Here is a 23,395-nt window from a genome sequence, read left to right on the forward strand (position 1 = left end):
CCGAACATCGATAGTACCGAACATCGATAGTACCGAACATCGATAGTACCGAATAGATATCGATGTAGTTCCATCTCTAATAGTCGTGGAATTCGGAACATAAATTTGTATTTTTTACGTCGCGTCGCCCCAGAAAGTCCGATCCAAAAGCAAATCGCGCGTTTTCCAAAGAATAACCCCGAAAATTTCGAAAATAATAATTTTCTTGTTTTTTTTTTCTGTTTTCCTGCGGCAATAATTCCATTTTTTTTCGTAACATCAAAACAACAACAACAAGAAAAGTGCGTGCGCGTGCAGAAGCGAAAAAAAACGAATAAATTGTGGGCGAATCAACAAGCAAAAGAGAATGAGCGATGATGAGGAGAAGAGGCAAAAAAAGCAGAGGCAGTTGTCGTAGTACTAGTACCAAAAAGAAACTGCGAAAACTGCTAAAGTGACAAAAACAACGCCAACAACAACAAGTAACGAAAAATAAAAGGAAAAGAAGGTAAAAAGCAAAACGGAGAATAAAAATAAGCGCAAAAATATACGTCTACAAAAAAGCAGCAGCAGCAACAACACAAAAATTAACTTAAAAAAGTCGTGAATATATATACATATATATATATATATATATATATAAATATCAACACACACACATAGAGTGAGAGCGAGAGAGCGTGCGTTATTTATTTTATATTTTCGTTAATCATTTTTCGCATTTTGTGAAACAAGTTGGAAAAGCGACAATACAAAATACAACAGCAACAACAATAGCAGCAGTAAGCAGTTTGCACCACTTGAAAGAGGTATTTATGTTTATTTGTTTGTTTGTCTTTGCCCCGTGTATTCTTATTAGCAGGCGTGGAGGCACAACATATTCCTATTAGATCAGCCAGGCTTCTTTTTCGTCTGTCTTGCTCCTCACTCGATTCGCCGTTATTTATGTAACAAGTGTGTGCGTGCTAAATGAAGTGCTCGCGCTCTCTTCTTCCCCCTCTCTCACAACTGTTTCTGTTGCTCTCCCGCTCGCTCTTACTCTTTGCATTTGATGATTTGATTTTTTTCACTTAGTAAAGTTGCTGCAAATGTGGCTGCCACCCAAAAAAAAAAAAAAACAAGAACAACAAAAAGAAAATGAAGCAAAAATAAATAATAAAAGCTCCACCGCAAAGCGCATTGAACTGGTTTATGTTGTGCTCGCTTCATCTGCTCTCCTCCTTCCTTTGCTCTACGTCCCCTCTCCTACTTCTACTTCTCTCTTCTTGGTTATCAACATGATGCCAGAAAAAATATAAAACAGTAACAAGAATAACAACAAAAGCAACGGCCACAGTATGGAATTTGCGGATCTTTTGTTGTTGTTTCGTTTGCTTTGAGCCGGAGTTCTCATTCTTCTTCGATCTCCCTTCGCCTCCCCCGCTGATCTATTTATTCTCCTTTTTATTCATTTACCCACCTACAGTGGGCACTCATTAGGCACTCTTGTATTTTAATACGAATCAAATTTGACAACAATTTGAAGTTATAGCACCGTAAAATTTTTACTAGAAAATTTCTTAAATAATCTTATAAATTAAACCGATCCATTTTATATTTAAACAAATCCATATTGTTCTTGTAATGTAAAAGCCCATTTGAAAGTATACTTAAATAATTAATAAAATGTGTAAAGATAAATCTAAATAACATATATATATTTTATTGCTTGCATCATTTTTGATCTATTTTGTTTGAAAATGCTATCTTTTCGGATTTATACGACTTAAAACTAGGATTACAAATAATTCTGAGGGAAATTTGCCAACAGTATTAGTATTTTTTTATGATTTAAGTGCTTCTGTCGTCTCAGTGGGAAACACGCATTTCTATCCCACCATGCATCCCACTGATAACTATAATTAGTTTAATATGAGTGACCACGATAAATAGAGGCTGCCAACTTACTCTTCCCCCCAAATGAATTTGTTTATTCTGTACATTTAAATTAAGGCAGTGGAAAGTTTTCTTTTTGAGCTAAGATTAAACCGTATTGACAAAAGGGATTCTAATTTACAAGTTAAATTGATTGTTAGTGGCAACAATTTTATTTAACCAAGATACCAGTGTGATTTCTTGCTTATGTATTTTCTTGCAGTAATATTTCTTAATTAACTTAATTCTATTAAAGTCTGGCCTCTAATTTACTCAGGTTTAATCTATTGTCCCGGCGTTATTATCTATTGTTTTAATAGGGAAATGCACAAGGAAACCACACAACTAATTTCTTTGTTTTTATTGACTTTTCTATGAATCATTGTTTGTCTTAATTGAAACTCCCCGCAAGATGGCACTGTGGTCATTGCCTCATAAGTTTTTACCTTACATATACATATGTACATACATATATACATTCATACATGCATATGTACATATAACCAAATGTTTCCCGCCAATTAAATTGACCGAACTCAATTTATAAAAACTTTGGCCAGAGTGACCTTGATTTTATTTTTGTTACCGTTTGTTTACGAGCTCCTATGGTATCCTTCTTCCTTTGATTCTTCAATGGCACGAGGTTTTTTTTGAAATGAATTGTTTGAATTATTTATGAATATACTCGCATGGTTTGGTACTTAATTGGAACCGATTTAACGGTAATTTATTTACAATGCAATTTCTGGCATTTGGGTTTCTGTTTTCTGGTTGCTGGTGGCTTTTGTTCTATTTGCTCGTGTAATTAGTGAACGGAAATTGTTTTGTGCGTCACTTATGTATGTACATACGCATATGTGTGTGTGCGTGGTGTTTGTGAAGGTCAATGGATCAACTTGTTATCTTTTCTTTTTTTAAATTTATTTGTTCGACCACGCCCCCAAATAAGCGCGCCTAGAAAAAACATTTATGTAAATTATTTCCGATCAGCAAAAATTCCCCTATGAAGTGCTTCCGACTGTAAACAAACTAGAAATAAAAACAAGAAGAGACAAGAGAAACAAACAAGAATTCATTTTTACATATGTATGTATGTACATATTATTATCGGAGTTCCGAAAATGACAATAAAAATTTTCCAAAAAATTCTTGCCTTATCAGGCACTTGTTTTTTCGGTTTATTTTTCCATGTTCGCTTTCTGCGAATTAACTTTGAATGAAATTTTCGTTTTGAGGTCCCTGGAAGAATCATTCATCTTGAAAACATACGTTCATATGCATTTACATACTTACATATGTATGTGCAATCTGTTAATTGTGTTTGTTTAAGGAAGTGCGGCATTTCCCCATGGGGAACGATTTTTCACCAAATGACTCAGCATCATAAAGTTCTGATAAAGTCTATAAGTTTTAAGATTACAAGGAACGCACTTGGTTTTTATATTGAATAAATACATACGTTTGTATTGTGTTGTAGATATTAAAACATAGTTCTGTATGTTGTTATCTTTGTTTTAGATAACTGGCGACCTCAAAGAATTTCATGTAAATGTTTATTTTGTTTGTTTCTTTTTGTGTTTGTCGAGTATTTATGATTATGGGAGACTAGATGTTGCTCGGGCCACAAGACTGTTCTATTAGATAATAAAGCAAATCTTTGTAAAATTGTTCAAATTAATTTTTTTTTGCATATTGTTTAATTTGTTTTTCTGATTTGTTGCAGGTTCCGCCCTCCCCCAATTCCATATGCAAAATGTCTAGTCCCGACGATAGAATACCAATACACGGTAAGTGGGAAAGAAGGACCCTGTTTCATAGTTAAACTGGTTAGTTGGTTAAATTTAGTTTAGGGCAGTTAACATTGTGGGTTGTTCATATGTAACATGCATATAGCTGTAGCTATAGCTATGGCATTAACAACATTCGGAATACATAACTCAAAATGTACACAGACCACACGCACACATGCTCAAACAAAAGCTTACACAGTATGTGTGGGTGTGTGTTTGTGTGCTAGTGTGTGTTGCCTTCCAAAAATAACTGTAATAAGCACATACACAAAAGCGGGCCAGAACTGCGCTGCCAATGGATGATGCACATTGGTCCGAAGATGGCAAATAACGCTATTCAAAACCCGAAGAGAACAGGTTGGTCCCACCAAACGAAGTTGGATAGTAAAAGTGTTCTAAAGCTGACAGTTGGCCACATTAAAAGATTGATATTCAATGGGAATTAAAAGGAAGTTGTAAGTAAACATAATTAGATAAAAATTTCGTAACATGATAAAGGGGAATTACAGTATCAAGTGATTAAAAAACCTAAAACCTTTTAACATGCTATCTTAGCCCAACTTTGGCACGTTTTTTCGCCAAAGAATCAGTTAGGCATTCACCATTTTTATTGATTTAAGCCATTCAGCTAGCGAAAATGTAGGCAAATGTTTAGGCGCCCTATTTAGGTCGATAACAATGACTCAAACTATTCACAAAGTAACCGAACTTTCAATTTCAATTGTATATTTTTCCATGTGGCAGATGGGGTATCCAAATTTTGATGAACACAAAGCACATTTCACCATCTCGGGAGCAACTTCTTTGCCAGCTGTCAATCAAATCAGTTAAATATTTGCACAGCTTGAACCACTGTTCGTTTGTTGCTCCTCTCATTGGGTCGTCGGAGGAGGGGGGGTTGTTTCTCTGTACAGTGGGACCTACTAACTTTTTGTCCCGGGCAAGCCCAGAACAACAACAAGAACATTGTCCATGGTCGTCAACGTTGCTTTCGTCTCTTTCACGGCAAACAGAACTGAACCGAATAGATATGGATGGGTGAAAATTAAGGGGGTGGTTGGGATTCATTTTCACCAGAGCTGATGCATATCACACTTTAAAGTAAACCACTTACTTAACAGAAGTTGTACCATCATGTGTCTGATTCTTTTGTTGAACATTTTTCTATCGACGGCTCAAATTTAACTCATCGAAAGCTAAGCTTTCTCTAAGGATATTATCAGTATCCTTACTATTAAATTTTGTTTTAATGTGATTCTCGAAACATTTATTTGTTTATTTATTCCTCGTTATCTTAACATAAATTAAATGAATTATTTGTTAACTCTGTTCCAATCTTATTTCAGTAGATTTTTTCATGCAAATTTTTTCAGCAGGTGTTTTTAAGTAGCCAAAAATAGCCAACTGCACAGCACTAATCGTGACCGTTTTTCTTTTTGGCCATCCATCGAAACCACTGCCAATGCCAAGCACGTGGATGGACTGGAAAATGGGTGGCAAAAGTGGGTGGGTGGGTGGTGTAGAAAGCGAGAAAGCGGGTGACCGAATGGGCAGTGGGTGGTCTGGGTTCAGATGGTTTGGAGCCCCGTAATCTTCGCTTCGTGCTCAGCTCTCTCGCTCCACGATTCTCCTGCTCGTTTTCTCGTTGCTGCTCTCCCCGTCTGTTTGTTTGCAACAACCAAAAAGAAAAACATTCGTTTATCGATTTTCGTCTATTTTTAGACACAAAAGCAACAGCAACAACATTTACTACTTGCCTTTCAAATGGATGGTGTAAGTGTGTGTGTCTGTGTATGTGTGTGGACTGTTGACTGACGGCCGGACCCGGAGACCAACCCGTAAAGCCCATGAAATCCGGAGACCCGGGCCACGTATTTCCTCCTCCCTTATTTTGTTTGGATATTTATCCCTCCCCGTTTTGTGTTTGCCACGTGAAATCTACGAACGAGTCCGGCGATTCCGGGCATTCTCTATACTACTCCATAACCATTTTCCAATGCCTCACCAGGATATGGGCTTAATTACTGTGCCGAAAATTCCGGAGTGAGGCACTTTCCCCGTCGTCCAAGTCCTGCTGTTTGACATCGATATGCCATTAGAAATTCACGAAAATTACATTTCCCTTGGAACGGGCGGCAAATGGGTGGTGAAAATCGTTGCATTAATTATTTGGAAGTGCTGCCTTAATAGAGTGGCTATTATTCAAATCTTATTCAACACTTATTCAACCGGATATAGACCATGCAAATTTTTCAAGGTCAAGGGTCGATTTAAAATTAGCTCACCTTCATTCAAGGAATTGTTGGGGAACTTGTCCTCTGATAATAGCAACGTTGAAAACTCAAGTATATTTAATTAGGTGAAATTAACGCATTTGTTGTCCAAGGCCTTACGAAAATTTTTGTTGTTTGTCATTAAAAATAATAAAACCATTATTAACTCTATAATATTTAATATTAAAATAATTAAATAATCCGTACATCTAATTAGAAGAATTCTTTGCATTATATACTTAATTTAATTTCAAAGTGAAAATATAAACTCCAATAAAGTATATTTGTTTTCAACCTTCTTAAACTGTAAACATTGACTTGCATAAAATATGTGCATATACGTAATTTTATTCAGAACATGATGAATGAACATAGATCTACGCAGTTTTCTTTAATGTGTCTACCCAGCGTTTTCCCGAATATTTCCTGCGATTAATAGTGTTTTCCGTATTGTGTTGGCCTTCTTTTGATATTAAACATTTGAGGAATAATAATTATATATAGAAATTAATTGCCCAGGTTTGCATTTTGCAGCATGTGGGTCAGAAATTGATTGTCTAAGACGCAATACGTGAAAAGTTTTTACCTTTCTGCTATTGTTACTCTTTATTCTAATGCATTGTGAAACACGCAGCACCTGTAGAAGGTCATGCCCCTATACCCCTCTCCCCCCGCCTGTGCCACCTCTTCAATAAAAACCCTCACTTATTTTGTTTCCTCCGGTGCCTGTGGAGTATTTATTGTAATGGCATTCCAAGAATAAAACTTACTTCGCCGTTTGGGTTCTTTGTGTGTCTCACAGTGTGTTTGACCTGTTATATAAAATCGTTAGGGCTTATGTATCGCCCTTGTAACCCGGCCCCCCAATCCACCATCCACCCCAAACCCCCACCGGAAAACCTCGCCACGCCACTGTCTTCACTATGGGGTAATCATATCGAAAGCAGCGCCACTGCGTTATTTATTCATTTCATTCACCCACGGCTCTACAGTATTAGTCGGTGGAAAGGAAAGTATCTTGTAGGTCCTGCATTTTGCCACGAATTGGATGAGTCATTTCAGGAAATAGATCTAGCACTTCTGTTGTGCCACCATCTTTAACGAAAAACTATGTAGTTAAATCGTTATTACTCGAAACCTAACTTCTATAACCTAAATATGGAACTTTTGCTAATGGATAGGAACTACCTATAAGTAAAGGTAACTACCAAACAACTTTTTGACTTCTCAATTTGTCAAGGTAAGCCCATAAAATTGGGGTGTTTTCATGTTTTGGGGGGATTTTTTCTATAAGTTTTAAGTGGTGTAGCCTAGAACTTTACGAAACAAAAAAAAAACAAGGAGAACGTTTGGTCGGCGTTCGCATTTGTTTTCTTCTTGGCCTGGCCCAAAAGTTTAGCTGTTGTTGTTTCTATTTTTAGAATGCGCGCGCTGGAAATTTACCCACACAATACAAATGCAAAGGCACACACAAACACACACTTACACACACACACGGAAACCTTGCTATCACTCAAAACAAACTTATTGAGGAAGGAAGAAGAGAGCGAGAAAGAAAAAGAGAGAGGAGTGGGTGGTTGGGTGTTGCAGGGGCAGGCGGTGAGGTGAATATCAAGCTGCTCTCTCGTTCTCACTCTCTGTTGTCGTATCAATTTCCAATTGAATTTCAGTTTCAATTTCAATGACAGCAGTGCCCTCTCCATAAAATTTTATACCGTTTTTCGTTTTTTTTTCCTCCCCCCCACCCGCCATTCTGTTTTGCGGCCACACACATACACGTGCTTTTGTTTTTGTTGTGTCATTTGGTTGCCTGGTTTCCATGTCAACACACAAATTGACCTTGAAGTCGAAAAAAGAAAAAAAAAATGTGCCCAGAAGGGGAGTTTCTGTTTAGTGGGAGGAAGACAGACAGAATCAGAGAGAGAGAGGAAGGGAGGGCGAGAGTGGGAGCGCGCTACGCATTTACTTTTATTTTAACGGCATTGTTGAAACAAAACGAAAACAGCTGATTGCAAGCCAGCCTATCTCTCTCCCACCTGATGCACCTGCACTGCGCTCTGGCTATCTCGTTTTATCGCTTACCCTGTAAATCTTTAGTGGGGCAAGTTTTGTGGGATCACAAATACATTGCAAGTATGCAAATTTGAATTAGCAGTGAATGTTTTAACTTTAGTCAGCTTTTCTTGATTTATTTTATATATTCAGCGAAAGAGAATCAAAGAGTCGTCATTGTTCTTGTTATTTTCTTTCAATTCGCATGAAATTTCAATTTGAGTTTTGTCTTCACGTTTTAAGTTCACACGACACTGCACAAACAAATGTACATACATACATATGTAATGTCGGTTTTGTTTTTGTTTTCCTTGTTATTTTATCTTGTTTCACATTTTGCACTTGTTTTTCTGAGCTTTGTGCAATATGCACTGCTGTTATTTCTGTGCCTGTAGTGGTAGTTGCAGTATGTGTGTGTGTTGCCACTTCTAAATATACTCCGCAAAGCCATGCACGATTTATAAAGGCGGCTAAAAATAGAACGGCAAAGCAGAGCGGCAAGCAGCGCAGCAAGCAGCGCAGCAGGTCACGGCCTGTTCAGTTAGATATGCACTGGCACACACACTTGCAGGCACGCCCACAGCGGCGGCCACAATGATAGTGATCAACCTAAAGGCCTGAAATATTATAAGCATGGAAAACAATTACAATGTTTTTTTGGGCATTGGGCCTTTTATTGGGTTACATAAATATAAGGTGTTTCCCTAATTAACTTAAACCAAATATAGTTTTATTTAATTGAATTTTGTATTTGATAGAGTTAATTTAGTTCGATTTAAGTGTAGCATACATATTTACAAGCACTACGCACATTCGTTTCTGCTTTTGTTTTGTTGCTGTTTTTGGGCTTTGCTCTTTGTTGTTCTATTTTTAGCTTCGTCACATAGCCCAATATTCAATTGAAATCAATTTCTAGACCAAAAAACTCGACTTTGCTGATTAGATCAGCGCAGTACTGAAAAAGAGATAGGGAGAGAGAGAGAGAAAAAAGCAGAGAGAAGAATAATTACTAATTGGACTTTTCGGTTAGTCATCTCTGCATTCTTATTGGCGCGCAATTAGTCCAGTGAAAGAAAAATTTCCGCTCTCTCACTTTCACCTCTCTCCGTTGCAAATATTTATCAATGAAATATTTTCCAACCGATTTTTCGTGATTTTCACAACGCTTTTTATCATTTTTCAGTGGCAGCCAAGAAAAAAAGAAAGAAAGAAATAAAAGTTATGTTAAGCGTCACGTGCGACAAAATATGAAGAAATGTGTAGAGGAAATCGTTGTAATCGCTGTTAACATACATATACTGTACAAGGTTACTAAAAATAGTCGGTGCACTTAGAAAAAAGGACCACAGCCTTGTTCCACATTCGTAAATGTTGTGTGAAAAGTATATATTTTTTTCAGTTTGTCTACTTACAAATATGTCTTAAAAATTATGAATTTTAAAAGAAATTGCATTTGAAAATATGAATAAAAATGTTTGACGATTTTTTGCTAGTGTACACACATACACTTAAGAACACCAACAATCGAGGTCCAACGCGTTGACTAAATACGTTTTAGATTTATTTTTAAAAGCGTCTGATAAGCGCGGCCTTATCTACATAATCGGTTCGGAGAGCGAGTCACACCTCCTCCAGATCTAAATATATATGTATGTATGTATGTACATGCATATATACACGAGGTTTATAAATGTAGCACATATGTACATACATAAATATGTATGCATATAGAATTTATAGCAATCTATATCCCTCTCCAAAACGATTCAATTTCGCTCGCTCAGTTGTGTGTTTACATTGTCAATTCGCAGATCTGCCATCAGAAGCCGGAAGCGATGAGCGATTGCTGCACATAACGCCGGCCACTCTGACATTGGACTTCAAGCCCCATCCCGCCGTGGATATCGATCAGCAGATCATGGAGGTGAGTGTACCCCCACATCGATTGGGGAGCCATGATGAAATAGCTAGCTATGTATGTAGATTGTTTGGTTCCGGCGGGTTCGCCCATAATACATCACATCACATCACATCATATGAAGAACCAGAACTTTAATTAAATCATTGGAACATAAACTGGATTTTATTGAAATATTTGCATATATCATTACGTAGTTTAAAGAATGTTTACGAAATTAGATCGTATGGGTTGTTGTTTCCATGGAAAGATATATGTAGAAAAAGTCAACAGGGTTATCAATATTTCAGAGCCAGTTGGGTTTGTATTATCATCGTTATAAGCGTCATTAGTAAATTTTCTGAATATCTCGGTGACTACAGAATACAGTTATTTAATAGTATGGTAGATTTATAAATTGGGAAATTCTTCAAGAACTTACCAAACTCTATAGGATATTTTTCTAAGCTTTGACCATTCTGGACCAATTTTCGTATCGCTGGCCAGCTTTTTTTAGTCCAGTATCTCCAGCTGGTTTTTTCACATTTCCCTTCATTTTTTCATCTTGTTTTATTTCTGTTGAGCTTTTTCGCCTTCCGCTTTATTTATACATTATTCGCCTGGCTCTTCTCTTTTGTATGTATGTATGTGTATATATGTGTGCGTGTGTGTGTGTGTGTGTGCGTGCCCATGCGATGCTGCTCCTCTTGTTGGGAGTCTAAATTTAAACGCGTGTACAACTTAATGATTCTATATTTATTGTTTTCACTACGAAAATATGTATGAGTTTTTGCGCATTTTTTAAATAAAATCATCTAAAAATAGGCAGAAACCGAGTCAAGAGAGCCGCAGAGAGAAATGTCGGAGAAGATGTGCCAGTGCCAGTTCAGAGGATATATAGGTATCCCTGGCTATAATGGACTATATTGGTGTTCAAAATGTTCCAAGAAAATAAAGTCATTTTTTGGAATACATAGCACATAGGTTTATTTGTAAAGTAGTATTATAAATATTTAAACAAAAAGCCCATAATAAATAGAAACAAAAGGCCGTAAATCAAAATAGGAGATATATTATGTACCTTTGAATGTTATTATTTGAATGTTATATATTTTATACAAGGGTATCAGTTCAATATATGTGCAAGTAGGCTGCTAGCGGGTGCTTACTGTACCCCACCAAGTGATTGGCTTCTGCTTTGTGTCTCTCTGCGTTGTGCCCACTGTAGCCGGGCATGATGGCCAGCATGTGCATCAGGCCCACCTGCTCGCCCCCCCACGCCCCCGCCCTTTGCCCCGTCGAGCCCGCAGCTCCACCTGCCACGCCCCTTCGCCCCAACGCCCCTGTTCCTTGTGGGCCGCTGCTTCTTCTTGCTCTTCCTCGTATTTGTGGTACTGCCTGTATTCAATTTATAGTCTCGGGGATTTATTTATGCCTCGATTTTTGGCTGCAGTTTGCCTTCTTATTTTTGTCGTAATTTGTGCTTTTTTTTGGTGTGTGTGTGTTTTTTTCTCGTCGTATTTCTTTTGTTTTGTTTTCGTTTGAAGTCTTTATTTTTAGCGCTTAAGAGCATTTTATATGCAGCATTATGTTCAATGTGTTCTGCTTCTTCTTCAGCCTGCCACACCCCGCCGCCCACAGTTTCTTTTTAGCCTCACTCTATACACGGAAAGAAATCAGAAATGTAATCAAAATATATAAGTGTATGTGTATTTTGCTCGGATGGTAGTATTAACTTGAACCTATCAAGTATTCATATCATGTTTAACATTCTATAAATCTATAATATGCAATATATTTAAATTCTAATATTTAAAACAATCCCATATCTACCACAGAGCTTTTGAACAAAACAAATACTTTATTTTCTGTGCGTTTTGCCCATTTTCATCCGATTTGAGAGCTGCCTTGGTTTTTCATCAACGCGTTCGCCGTTTTGTTATTTTCGGGTTTTTCCTTTGAATTTATTTTTGTTCTTTTATAAACTCTGCGGGCTCTATTTTTAAAAAGAACACACAAAAACACTTGGCTGGTTAGATCACGCACACAACCACAATTGCCAATCAGTGAAAATGTTTTATTGAATTCCTCAGACTATTTTCCTTAAGTATTTTGTGTTCTGTTTTCGTTTTCCGTTTTTCGGTGGCACGAGCAAAATGCAAATTAGCAAAAATTGATGGGGGAGTGGGTGGTAAGGTGGGTGGTGGGTGATTGTTTGTGGGTGGGTTGACAAGATCTTAATGAAGATGATCATTGATCTTTGATCTTCGCACACAAATTAAGCAAGAATAGTTTTGAATTTTGGGGAAAGAGAATGTAGAGATTGGAATTCGGTGGCGATGGGAAGGAAAGATTTATAGAATAGAGATAACGCGTTCTTATATGTATATACACATATGTATGTCCTATCGACAATAAGAATCCAGTTCCTAGCAACAAGACAAATATCTAAATAAATACATTGTACAATGTACCTCTAAATAATTGCAAAATCCATATATTAATATGGTTAACGTGTTTCTGATTTGTGTCATTTGCAACATTAATTATCCACATACAAATGAACACGATTTAAGAATAGATCAGCAAGCTGTGATCGATTACTAATGCGATTCCACGGAATCTATTTTCCTTTCAATATCCGGAAATTCTTCATTCACACGTGGAAGATCATTCAGTGGTGAGGGGTAGACAATGCATTTTCCGCTTTAATTTAATTTGTATTTGTGTCTTCGCCCCTTTTTCGTATTGAATCTTTTTTTATGCCCGCTGCGATCCGCAGTGTTTCTATTTATATGGGCGTGCCTGTGTGTTGTCTTTTGCCCCGCTATAATTATAGCGCAGGTATTTATAATTATAGCATCGGCCATAGCAACTGGCGAATGTTGTGCAAGCGGGCGTCGCTGCAGGGGGCGGGGCTGGGCGGTGCTTTCGAGGGCGGTTAGGGGGGTGGTGGCGGTACAGGAGATTGCAGTTTCCTAGGAATCTATGTGGCATATGGTAAAGATTCCTCTGCTGTACAGAAAACGAAATGAAGTCCTCTTTTGGCCGTTTGGTCCAATGCCCATTTTCTATTTTGATATTTCGGGCTAGAAAAATCCGTAACTATAATTTGGCCATTTATAATTTGTATTTAAACATCGATTTCATTTCCAAAGTTGACAACAAATATGAACTCAATAACTCAGATATATAGCATCTTATACTTATATATGGGATTTTGAACAAATCAAAACTATCAAACTTATGTGGTACCTTTGTGATTTCTTTCTGCCCAAAACTTACGCAATATCAATTGCAGTTCGATTTTGTGCAGTGTAAGATGCGATTGTTGATATGTTTGAGTAATGATGCTGTTGACGGTTCTCTATCGCAGAAGCCAAACGCCCATTTGTCTACCCAAGTTTTCGCTCTCTACGCCTCTCTCCCTTTCCCCTTTCTCCTTTCTCCGTTCTCCGTTCTGCGATCTCCGTTCGCCGTGCTGCTTACCCCTTTCTTCATCGCTCTTCCGCTTTGCGCTCTTCTGCGCTCTTTCTCTGCCATGCCAGCAGCCACATTCACAGCCATCGTAACAGTTTCGAAATTTGTGTTTATATTTGATTTTTTCGCCAGTTGGGCCAGTCGGCCGAGTGAAACTGAAATGAAAGCGCCTCCCTCATTTCCCAGCGAATGCCGAGGCCAAAGCGAACGCGCCAAACACCAAAGAAATAAATACAAAATAAAACAATAAAAATCACAAAACAAAAACAACATTAACATTAAAGACCAAACACGCAGTTTTCGGACATCCTATGAAAAAAGTGCTTGGTCAACAAAGTTTATAATCAAATATCGAAAGCAAACAGCCGAAAACTAAGAAAAAAACAACAAAAAAATCTTTGAAAAGGAAACAAAAGTGGCAACAGCAGAAAGCAAAGATTATTTATTGAGTGAAGTAAGCTGAAAAGTGAGAACGCCGTTTTTTCCACCTGAAATTCACAGTTAAACAAGGCAGACCAAATAAAAACAAGAGATAAACATCATTTGCTTTATTTATTTATGTATTTTCCGCTTATTTTTGCATGTGTGACTGCGTGGGGGGTGACACACACTCACACACAGAGTGAAAAGTAGAGAGTGTGCGAAGGCATATTGCTAAGGTCATGGGAAATATGCTAATATTATGACACATCCAAATGGCACAAGTGATCTGATCAGGAAGACGGAAAACCAAAATAACCAAACACAAAATTATATACAGTGAAAATATGCAAATAATCGATCGTTGGTTATCGGTAATCGGCTACTTTTAATCGCAATTTATGCATTTTGTGTCGGGGTTGTGGTGAAACATGTAAATAATGATATATTCAAATAGCACATGCGTTTGTAATGAAAACCAAGATAAAATTTAATATTATTTCTATTGAATCAGTCAAATATGTGTTATCGGCCATCGGAAAGCTTTGACTAAGTGTATTTGTTATAAAATATTATTTAAAATAATATTTAAAACTTAAAATAAAATCATCAAAATGTTGAGCTTATTGTTTAAATTATTCGATTTTCAGATTGATTGTTTGTATGTTAGATGGGGCACATTGAAGTTCTTGTGCGTCACGTTACCTTTCAAATTAGTTGCGTAAATTTCAACCGCACACTCTAATTATTTGTACGATTTGTTAATACTATTTGTTGTTTGTTCCGCCTTTGCAGCTCAAGAAGAGCCAGGAGCTGCAGAAGCAGCGGCTTATCAACTCGTTTCAGGAGCAATCGAAGCAAATGGAATTGGAGCATAAACTCCAACTGGAGCACAAGTATCAAGTGAGTCGATGTAGTTGATGCAGCTCAGTGTAGCTGTTCTACAAGTCTGTTTGTTGCTGTTGCTGCTAGTTTGATTTGATTTTTTGCCCGACTTTATAAATATTAATAATAATAATAATAATAATGATGATGATAATGCGAACATGTCTGTGGCTGTGTGGGGGCGACAGACAGAAGTACAAAACAAAAGTGAAAAAGAAAAATGGCAAAATAAATAACAAAATATAAACAGACGACTAAGTAAAAGAGAATTGAAATAAAATGAAATTATATACATACGTACGTATGTGCATATGTACATATGTGAAATATATATTATATTATCGTGCCGGAAGTGTCGGAAGCGACTTGTGCGATGACTAAGGCCATCGTTAGCACTTTGTATTCTATATAGCCATGTCGTACAGGTCTTTAATGTTCCAGAAATCGTCTATATCAATCTATATCGTTATTGCAGCAAGATATTGAATTAGTCACCTTTGTTTTTAGAATGAAACAACACTGCTTAAGTAAATACCTTTGAAATGGGCGTTGATAAATCCGAATTTGGGATAAGTAATTATCTATAACACAGCAACAGCAACAACAATTGAACTTAACTCTATTAACTTAACCATTACTCCCCCCTCCACCACGATAAGAAGCAACAAACAAACAAACGATTCTCTCTCGAACTTATTGTAATTATTCAGTTTGCGGTGAATTCACATGGCGCTTTCCAGGAATTGCGAAACGAGAGCATGGTGACAGCCGCCGCTGCTGCGGCCGCTGCGGTGGCTCAGGAGCAGCATCGCCAGCAGTTGCATCAACATCAGCAGCAGCAGCAGCAACACCAGCAGCAGCAGCAGCAGCAGCAACAGCATCAGCAGCAGCAGCAGCAACAGGCGCGGGGCAGGGATGGCATGAAACTCAAGCAGAACTGTAGTGCCAATGCCAGTCCCGAGGTCAAACAGATTCTCAACGTAAGATATGCGATATCCAATAGCTAGACCACGTTATCCAAATCCCAAAGGAGCTCCACTGATCTGTATCCCTAATCCTTTGACAGTGCTTCATCTTGAGCAGGAAGTCGCAGGCGGCGGCTTCGAATGGCACAACGACAACGTCGCCCTACAGGAATCGGTAAGGAATATGGAATATGGAATACTGAACATAGAATATTGAATATTTCTGCTAAACGAGCTCACTCACTCTTTAAAGTCACAATTCAAAAGCAGAAATATTTGTAAACTTGCTCGTACATATATAAGTAAGTTCATTATATGCAAATGGTGCCTATCGAAAGAAATTCCTTAGTAGCTGAACACAAAGTGCATAACTTAAATAGAGAAATTCCGCAAAATGTATTTCCTAATGGAATTTCGCAAGAAACAAAATATTACTTAAAGCCAAAGCTGTTATTCTTAAAGTGCCCACCTCCACCATTCCCAGTTTATGCGCCCAACGTAATCCCAAAGTATTTCCTTTGCAGCGGCGTGGTGAAGAGCTCCTCGGGCGAATCCCTCCCAGCTGGAACCGTGACCAGTGCGCATCCGTACAAAATACCTCAGCCGCCCCCCTCACTGCTCAAATATGAATCTGATTTTCCGCTGAGGAAGACAGGTGAGTGAAATATTGAATATTCAATACTACATTGCCAGCCATTGCCAGGTGGGCCCAGGGAAAAGTCTTTCTCAATCCCACTCCCAAAACCTAATTGCCATGAATGAAAAGCTCTTGCTGCCTGAGTTTCATCGTTTTTTGCCTGTAACTTTGACCTATTGTCTAACCGCAAAAGGAGCCAACTATATTTGCATCAAATTGGCAGATAAAAATATATATTTTGAGGGTCACGTAAATAAATTGCCAAAGGATGAATGGCTTAGATAAATTTCACTGGGTAATTTCTTCATACAATGGGGTTCGTTTGGATTCATTCACAGCTGATCCAGAACAAGAGGAGATGACTTAACGTTAAACCCTGTGAATAAATCTAGAATAGTTGCAAAATATTAAACAGGGAGTTCCAAGTTAACTAGCTAGCGTACAGTGATTATATCCGCGTATAAATAGAGTTTGTTAAATAGAAACATCTCAATAAGCGTCATTTATACGTCAAGATTATGTGCTTCACTGCCCAATAAATTGCAACAAGTGGAAATGTAGTGTATAATTAGAAAAAACAGTTGAGGGCTATAAATTTTCCTTACAATTGACAGCGGAACAGACTTTGTATATTTTCGACTAATAACTTTAATGATGGATAGATAAAAATGGGGACTATAAAAATAAGCAAAAGCATGGCTTTCACCGTAAAACCCTAATAACTAACTGCAAGTATGTTTTCAAAGCAGAGCTTGAGTTCTAAACCCGTGTTCTTATAAGCCCAATGCTCTTAACCCCCGAACTAACCCCCACACGTGTGAACCGCTCCCACAACAGCATCCGAACCCAACCTGCTGAAGATCCGGCTGAAGCAGAGCGTCATCGAGCGCAAGGCCCGCATCGGAGGACCGGCGGGAGCCCGGCGCCACGAACGACTCCTCCAGGCGGCGCAGCGCAGGCAGCAAAAGAACTCGGTTCTCACAAGTACGTATCATGATCATCATCATCATCATCATCAACCAGACCCATCGGAACTCAAGTCAGGTGGCAGTACCTTTGGGATACAGGCGATCCTTTACATTTGCAAAAATGTCTTTAAAATATATAGAACATAAATGTCTTCAAAATATATAGAACGTAAATGTCTTTAAAATATATAGAACGTAAATGTCTTTAAAATATATAGAACATAAATATCTTTAAAATATATAGAACGTAAATGTCTTTAAAATATATAGAACACTTGCCAATATCACTGGCTTTCATCTTTTGAGAATTGATCATAATATCATATGATGGTACTTTGAAACGTGTACAACTTTCCAATTGATCACCGATTATTGCCACGACATATATTTTAACTTGTAACTATATCTGTTATCGTTTAATTGTTGTTTTCGCTGTTGTTCTTAATGCTGTTCAATTAACCCTTTTAAGAAGCCGCAACTGATCAATTCGCTCAGCTAACCTAACCCATATACCCTGGTTACACTCCCAATTAATCGTTGTCTAACACCCTCAACATCCTCAGACTGCAACAGCACACCGGACTCTGGACCCAACTCGCCGCCCTCGGCAGCCGCGTTGGCGGTGGGCGTGGTCGGAAGCCGTGGATCCCCGACAAGTGCACCCATCCAGGAGGAGAACGAGGAGGGGAGCCAATATCAGCCGGGCCAGAGGAGCAGCATCAACGATTTGCCACTGTTCAGCTCGCCCTCGCTGCCGAATATTTCGCTCGGGCGACCGCATTTACCCAACTCGGCGCAGGCGCATGCCCAGGTGAATGCCCAGGTGGCTGCCCAAGCTCAGGCTCAGGCACAGGCCCAGGCACAGGCTCAGGCGCATGCCATGTTCGCGGCACTGGCTGCCGCCCAGGGAGGCTGCGGACAGCCGGGCTACTACAATCCATTGGGCATGGCATTCGTTGGCCGCCAACCAGCACCGCTGGCCATGATTCCGGCCACGGGGATAGCTCCACAGCAACCGTCGCCGGTGGTGCGCAGTGCATCGGCCACCTCGACATCGTCGTCGCAGGCCTCCCTGGTGGGCGATGTGGCGCCACCGCAGGCCCATGCCGCCTCCACCATTCTGCCCTCGTCGTCGTCCTACATGCAGCAATTGGGCAGCGTGGCCGGTTCGGGGGTTAATCTCCACGCCGCCGCCGTGGCTGCAGCGGCAGCAGCAGCAGCCGCCGCCGGATCATTGCCACCTACCAATAGCCATGGTCACGGACACGGACACGGCTCCCACGCACATGCCCATGGGCACGGACATGGTCATGGCCTCTACGCAGGCCATCAGCACAATGTGCCCATCACGGACGCCCAGGTGGCGCAGGTGCATCTCCACAAACAGGGCCACCGGCCGCTGGGACGAACGCAGTCGGCGCCACTGCCCCTTGGTCATCCGATGCTAACCGGAGCTGTGCAGTTGAATGTGGTCCAAACGCACTATGAGAATAGTGAGGTAGGTTACGCCTTAACCCCTAGCAAAGATCCCTTACATATCATTTTGAATTTACAATTACTAGGCGGAGCGCCAGGCGTACGAGCATCAGGTGGTGAACCAGAAAGTCCGTCAGACTGTCCTGACTCGCAGCGGAGCTGCTGCAGCAGCCGCTGCTGCCGCCGGCGTGAGCGTGGTGCGTGAGGCACAGCTGAAGGAGGAGGACGATGACTCGGCCGCCGAGGTAATGGACCTCACAGACAAGAAAAAACCGCCGAAGACGGTGCTGACCAGCACGATAGCCACCAGTACGTCCCAGAATCTGCCCGAAGCTTTAGCGGCGGCGGCGGCAGCAGCCGCCTACCGTGCCCCGCACACCACGTCCAGTAACTCCGCCTCCGCCACAAAGTCCGGCATTAAGCTGCGGGACCAGGAGTATCTGCAACAGCAGCGGGAGCAGCTATTGCTGCTTCAGCAGGAGGAAGAACTGGCGAAGAGCATAATGCGTCCGCTCTCGCGAACGCTTAGCAGTCCGCTGGTGCCGCTGGGGCCGCATGGTCTTAGCCAGATTCCCGACACTGGACAGCAGCCGGCACCGATAGCCACATCCTCGTCGGCCGATCATATACCGCCCGTGAACCTCTCGCTGCCGCATCGCCAGCACCGCCAGCTAATGAGCACCATATACGTCAGCCAATTGCGTAACCACCAGACATCGGCGAGTGGTTCACCGCCGCACAAGGTCACCACCGGTTTGGCCTACGATCCGCTTATGCTGAAGCACTCGTGTATTTGCGGAGACAATGCCCAGCATCCGGAGCACAGTGGTCGACTGCAGAGCGTTTGGGCACGGCTAAATGAAACGGATCTGGTGAAGCGTTGCGATCGCCTGCGCGCTCGCAAGGCGACACAGGAGGAGCTGCAGAGTGTGCACACAGAAGCGCATGCTATGCTCTTCGGATCGAATCAGTGCCAGCTGAGCAGGCCCAAGTTGGAGAACACATTGTCGGCCAGCTTCGTTCGCCTATCGTGCGGTGGTTTGGGTGTGGATCTGGATACCACGTGGAATGAGCACCATACGGCAACCGCTGCCCGAATGGCCGCTGGTTGTGTTATCGATTTGGCGCTGAAAACGGCCAAGGGTGACCTGCGGAATGGCTTTGCCGTTGTACGGCCGCCGGGCCATCATGCGGAGGCCAATCTGGCCATGGGCTTCTGTTTCTTCAATTCGATCGCCATTGCGGCCAAGCTGCTCCGTCAGCGGATGCCCGAAGTGCGGCGCATCCTCATCGTCGATTGGGTGAGTTTGATGTTATAATCACGCAAATATCTAGAGTTTATCACCAAATTTCATTGATTGACAACTGAATCACCTTATGAACCACTTAATTTGCAGGATGTGCATCACGGCAATGGCACACAGCAAGCATTCTACCAAAGTCCCGACATTCTATATCTTTCCATACATCGACACGATGACGGTAACTTCTTTCCCGGCACAGGTGGACCCACAGAGGTGAGTTTCTTGCTGATATATTGCTCAAGCCCGAACGTAAACAATTATTTTTATTTCAGTGCGGCTCCGGTGCTGGTCTCGGCTTTAACGTGAACATCTCATGGTCTGGGGCACTTAATCCGCCACTGGGCGACGCCGAGTATATCGCTGCATTCCGTACCGTTGTGATGCCCATCGCGCGGAGCTTTAATCCGGACATTGTGCTGGTATCCTCCGGCTTCGATGCGGCCACCGGCCATCCGGCACCGCTGGGTGGCTACCATGTCTCTCCGGCCTGCTTTGGGTTCATGACCCGCGAACTACTTCAGTTGGCCAATGGCAAAGTGGTGCTGGCCCTTGAGGGTGGCTACGATCTGGCCGCCATCTGTGATTCCGCCCAGGAGTGTGTGCGGGCGCTGCTCGGCGATCCCGCTGCTCCCATAGCTAAGGCCGAGCTGGAGCGTCCGCCCTGCCAGAACGCCATCAATACGCTGCAGAAGACGATAGCCATTCAGGTAAATACCCTGACCCCGGGATCCTCGCATGGTCCACTGTTCCCTCCCAGCCAATTGTTACATCTGTTTCGGTTTCGATTTAGCAAACGCACTGGCCCTGCGTGAGAATGCTGGAGCACACGGTGGGCTTGTCTGCGCTGGAGACGCTCAAGGTGGAGCACGACGAGTCCGAGACGATCAACGCCATGGCTGGCCTCTCGATGCAGTCGATGCACAGGTGGGTTTATGGTCATGTTCACTGTTCAAACCAATGACTAACCTGTATATCTCTGGTGCAGAACACTATCCCGCGATGATTCCGAGGAGCCGATGGACCAGGACGAAACCAAATAGAAGGCGATGCAGACGTATAATGGGGACAAGAAGGCGGTGGGCGTGGGGAGGATTTGTGGACGTGGTAGTGGGAATGGCAAGGGGGCGTGGCCGCAAGCTGCTCAATGCACATTTAGTTATTTGTTGTAGTTAAATTGATTGTTGTTGCTGTTGTTGTTGTGGCGCTCGCTTGCAATTGTTGTCGTTGTCATTGATCGTCTATAGCCACATCTATCTCTCTCACTCGATCGATTATAGTATCCCAACACCGCTCTTCCCCCCCCCCCCCCACACACACACACACACACACACACAAATGCGAAACATCGAAAATATAAATATAGTAGGGGAACATGTCTAAAAGAAGCAGAACAGGGCCTAAAGTTCAAAATGGTGGCTGTGCCTCCAAAAGAAGAAATAATTATAATAATTAGAAAAGAACCCTTTCCATAAAGGGAGATTTTATATGAATATATATATGAATAATATATATATATAGCATAAGGCCAGAATTTAGTTGTAGAAGTCATCGAGATTTTTTTTTTTTTTTTTTTTGTTCTAAGGTGAGAGCAGAGGTATTTTGACGCACACACAAACACACGCAACTCAATGTATCTTATTATTATTATTATTATTAAGGTAAGTGTGTCAAAGGATATAGAACCACTAACATACTGGTAAATCAGTAAACTACACAGTTAAAGTTTATAGAGGTCGGTTGCAAGAAGCGCGTGTTTTTTAGTTAAGGTTCAACCTCAAAGTTTCCCAAGTCTAGACCCCACCACGCCCACTTATCCCTCCACCACATAATAAAAGATCGAGGGGGAGAGGATAACATGTTATGTAGAATGCTTTAGTTGATAAAATATATAAGAGAACTAACAACTAATGAGTTGAATGAAAAGCGGAAAAACTGAGAAATCTTTTTGTACAATTTATAGTTTAGTGCAAGTTTCAAGTACAACATGCTATTATTTAAATGCTATTATATAAATATATATATATTTAAATATATATAAATATATATTGTGCAATAAATGTGAGAAAATGAAAATCGCCACACAAAACAGAAACTAAAACTAAAACGAATAAGAGAAATTTGTTGTTAAATGTTGCCGAGATCTTATATACGTATGTATACCTAATAACTGTTACAATAATAACCATTTATATATATAAATGCACATGTGTATTCACCGTGTGTGTAACGATAACGATGTTCAACAAATGTCTGAAATGAAGTAAAACTATTATTATATGTAAATAAAACACAAAACAAAGAGAACAATTTTAATAAAAAAACAACAACCACAATATACAAAATCCGAATAAACATCCATGCTCACACACACACTTACGTCCTGGGCAGGACCCGAAAGGCGTGAATCGGGAAAATTCTGGGATAACCGTTCAACCGCTAACCGTTAAGTGTAAAACCGCTGTAACTGTATTTGTAACCGTGTACCTTTAGCTGTCTATAGCCGTCTCTCTCTAACTCGCTACCTAACTGTAAAGGAGCGCCTTAGAAACGAAAGAAGGAGTAACAGACAAGGATCAAAAATATAGCAGGAGAAAAGGATGATGATGATGGGGAGTAACAAGAAAAAAAGCACAACGAGAGATGGAGCGATTGGCTCCAACTGGATGAAACAATTGTTAACAAATCGAAACAGAAACTAAAATCTATCCTTATAAAAATGAAATCGCAAATGTAACTATTAATCTAAGCAAAGAAGATCCCATTGCCAGGATTTTATTTTTTTCCTTTTCAACGCTGAATAGATTTTGAAAAACTATTTTTTTTAACATAAGCTGTTTCGTATGAAAACATCGTAATTGCTGTTTCTTAGGAAAATAGATAAGAATTTTTATTGGGTTCCAAGAGCGTTACGAATCGCTCTGGAACTTTGTGTTATATCTGTGTTTTTTTTAATTTTCTTTTTATTGTTTGGCAATGACTAGACCTTTTTTTATCCTTCCTTCGTTTTTATCCTTCCTGGTTCTTTTTTCTTACTTAAACACGAATTATTAAGCGAATTATAATAACAAGATGAAATATTATTGTTGCACAGTGCAAAAAAATTAAAATAAATAATTCCGTAAGCTGAGAAATAGTAAAATAATGGTTTTAGCAAAATGAAAACGAAATCAAATATTTATATTTTGTTTATTGCTGCACAAATAAGTCCAAGAAACGAGAAACAACAAAAAAAAAACAATTAAGAGTAATGTTGTGTGTCGCTTTTTCTAAATGAAATAAAACAAAGAAATCGTAAACAGAATTTTAAAAATGTTTTTGCTCTAAAGTTCTCAGTGCTGCCGAACCGGAAAAGAGC

General features: G+C 40.3%; 1 protein-coding gene across 5 annotated transcripts; it reads left to right on the forward strand.

Moving 5' to 3' along the window:
* Positions 1 to 31: 31 nt before the first annotated feature.
* LOC6551072 (histone deacetylase 4) lies at positions 32 to 23,344 on the forward strand. 5 transcript variants are annotated; one of them, XM_001978257.3, is made up of 14 exons: positions 658 to 788; positions 3,617 to 3,680; positions 9,820 to 9,932; positions 14,601 to 14,708; positions 15,401 to 15,670; positions 15,757 to 15,830; positions 16,180 to 16,310; positions 17,130 to 17,276; positions 17,824 to 18,758; positions 18,823 to 20,037; positions 20,134 to 20,253; positions 20,313 to 20,747; positions 20,831 to 20,964; positions 21,026 to 23,344. In XM_001978257.3, exons 2-14 carry the CDS (start codon positions 3,647 to 3,649, stop codon positions 21,078 to 21,080), a joined length of 3,771 nt encoding a protein of 1,256 aa, XP_001978293.1. In that variant the 5' UTR covers positions 658 to 788; positions 3,617 to 3,646; the 3' UTR covers positions 21,081 to 23,344. The 5 variants fall into 5 exon arrangements, with proteins under 5 accessions (XP_015011345.1, XP_001978293.1, XP_015011344.1 ...); XM_015155858.2 differs by having other exon boundaries at positions 15,431 to 15,670; XM_015155859.2 differs by lacking the exon at positions 3,617 to 3,680 and having other exon boundaries at positions 32 to 788.
* Positions 23,345 to 23,395: the final 51 nt, after the last annotated feature.

Source organism: Drosophila erecta, unplaced genomic scaffold, assembly GCF_003286155.1.
Source record: "Drosophila erecta strain 14021-0224.00,06,07 unplaced genomic scaffold, DereRS2 tig00000126-arrow-pilon, whole genome shotgun sequence".
Classification (NCBI taxonomy): Eukaryota; Metazoa; Arthropoda; class Insecta; order Diptera; family Drosophilidae; genus Drosophila; species Drosophila erecta.

What these genes read in the sequence shown, in the direction of transcription:
- LOC6551072 (XM_001978257.3), top strand. Translation starts at nt 3,647, where the DNA reads ATGTCTAGTCCCGACGATAGAATACCAATACACG. An exon ending in ACGTCGCCCTACAGGAATCG is followed by an intron (nt 15,831 to 16,179) that starts GTAAGGAATATG and finishes TTTCCTTTGCAG; the next exon opens with CGGCGTGGTGAAGAGCTCCT. An exon ending in TCGATGCAGTCGATGCACAG is followed by an intron (nt 20,965 to 21,025) that starts GTGGGTTTATGG and finishes TCTCTGGTGCAG; the next exon opens with AACACTATCCCGCGATGATT.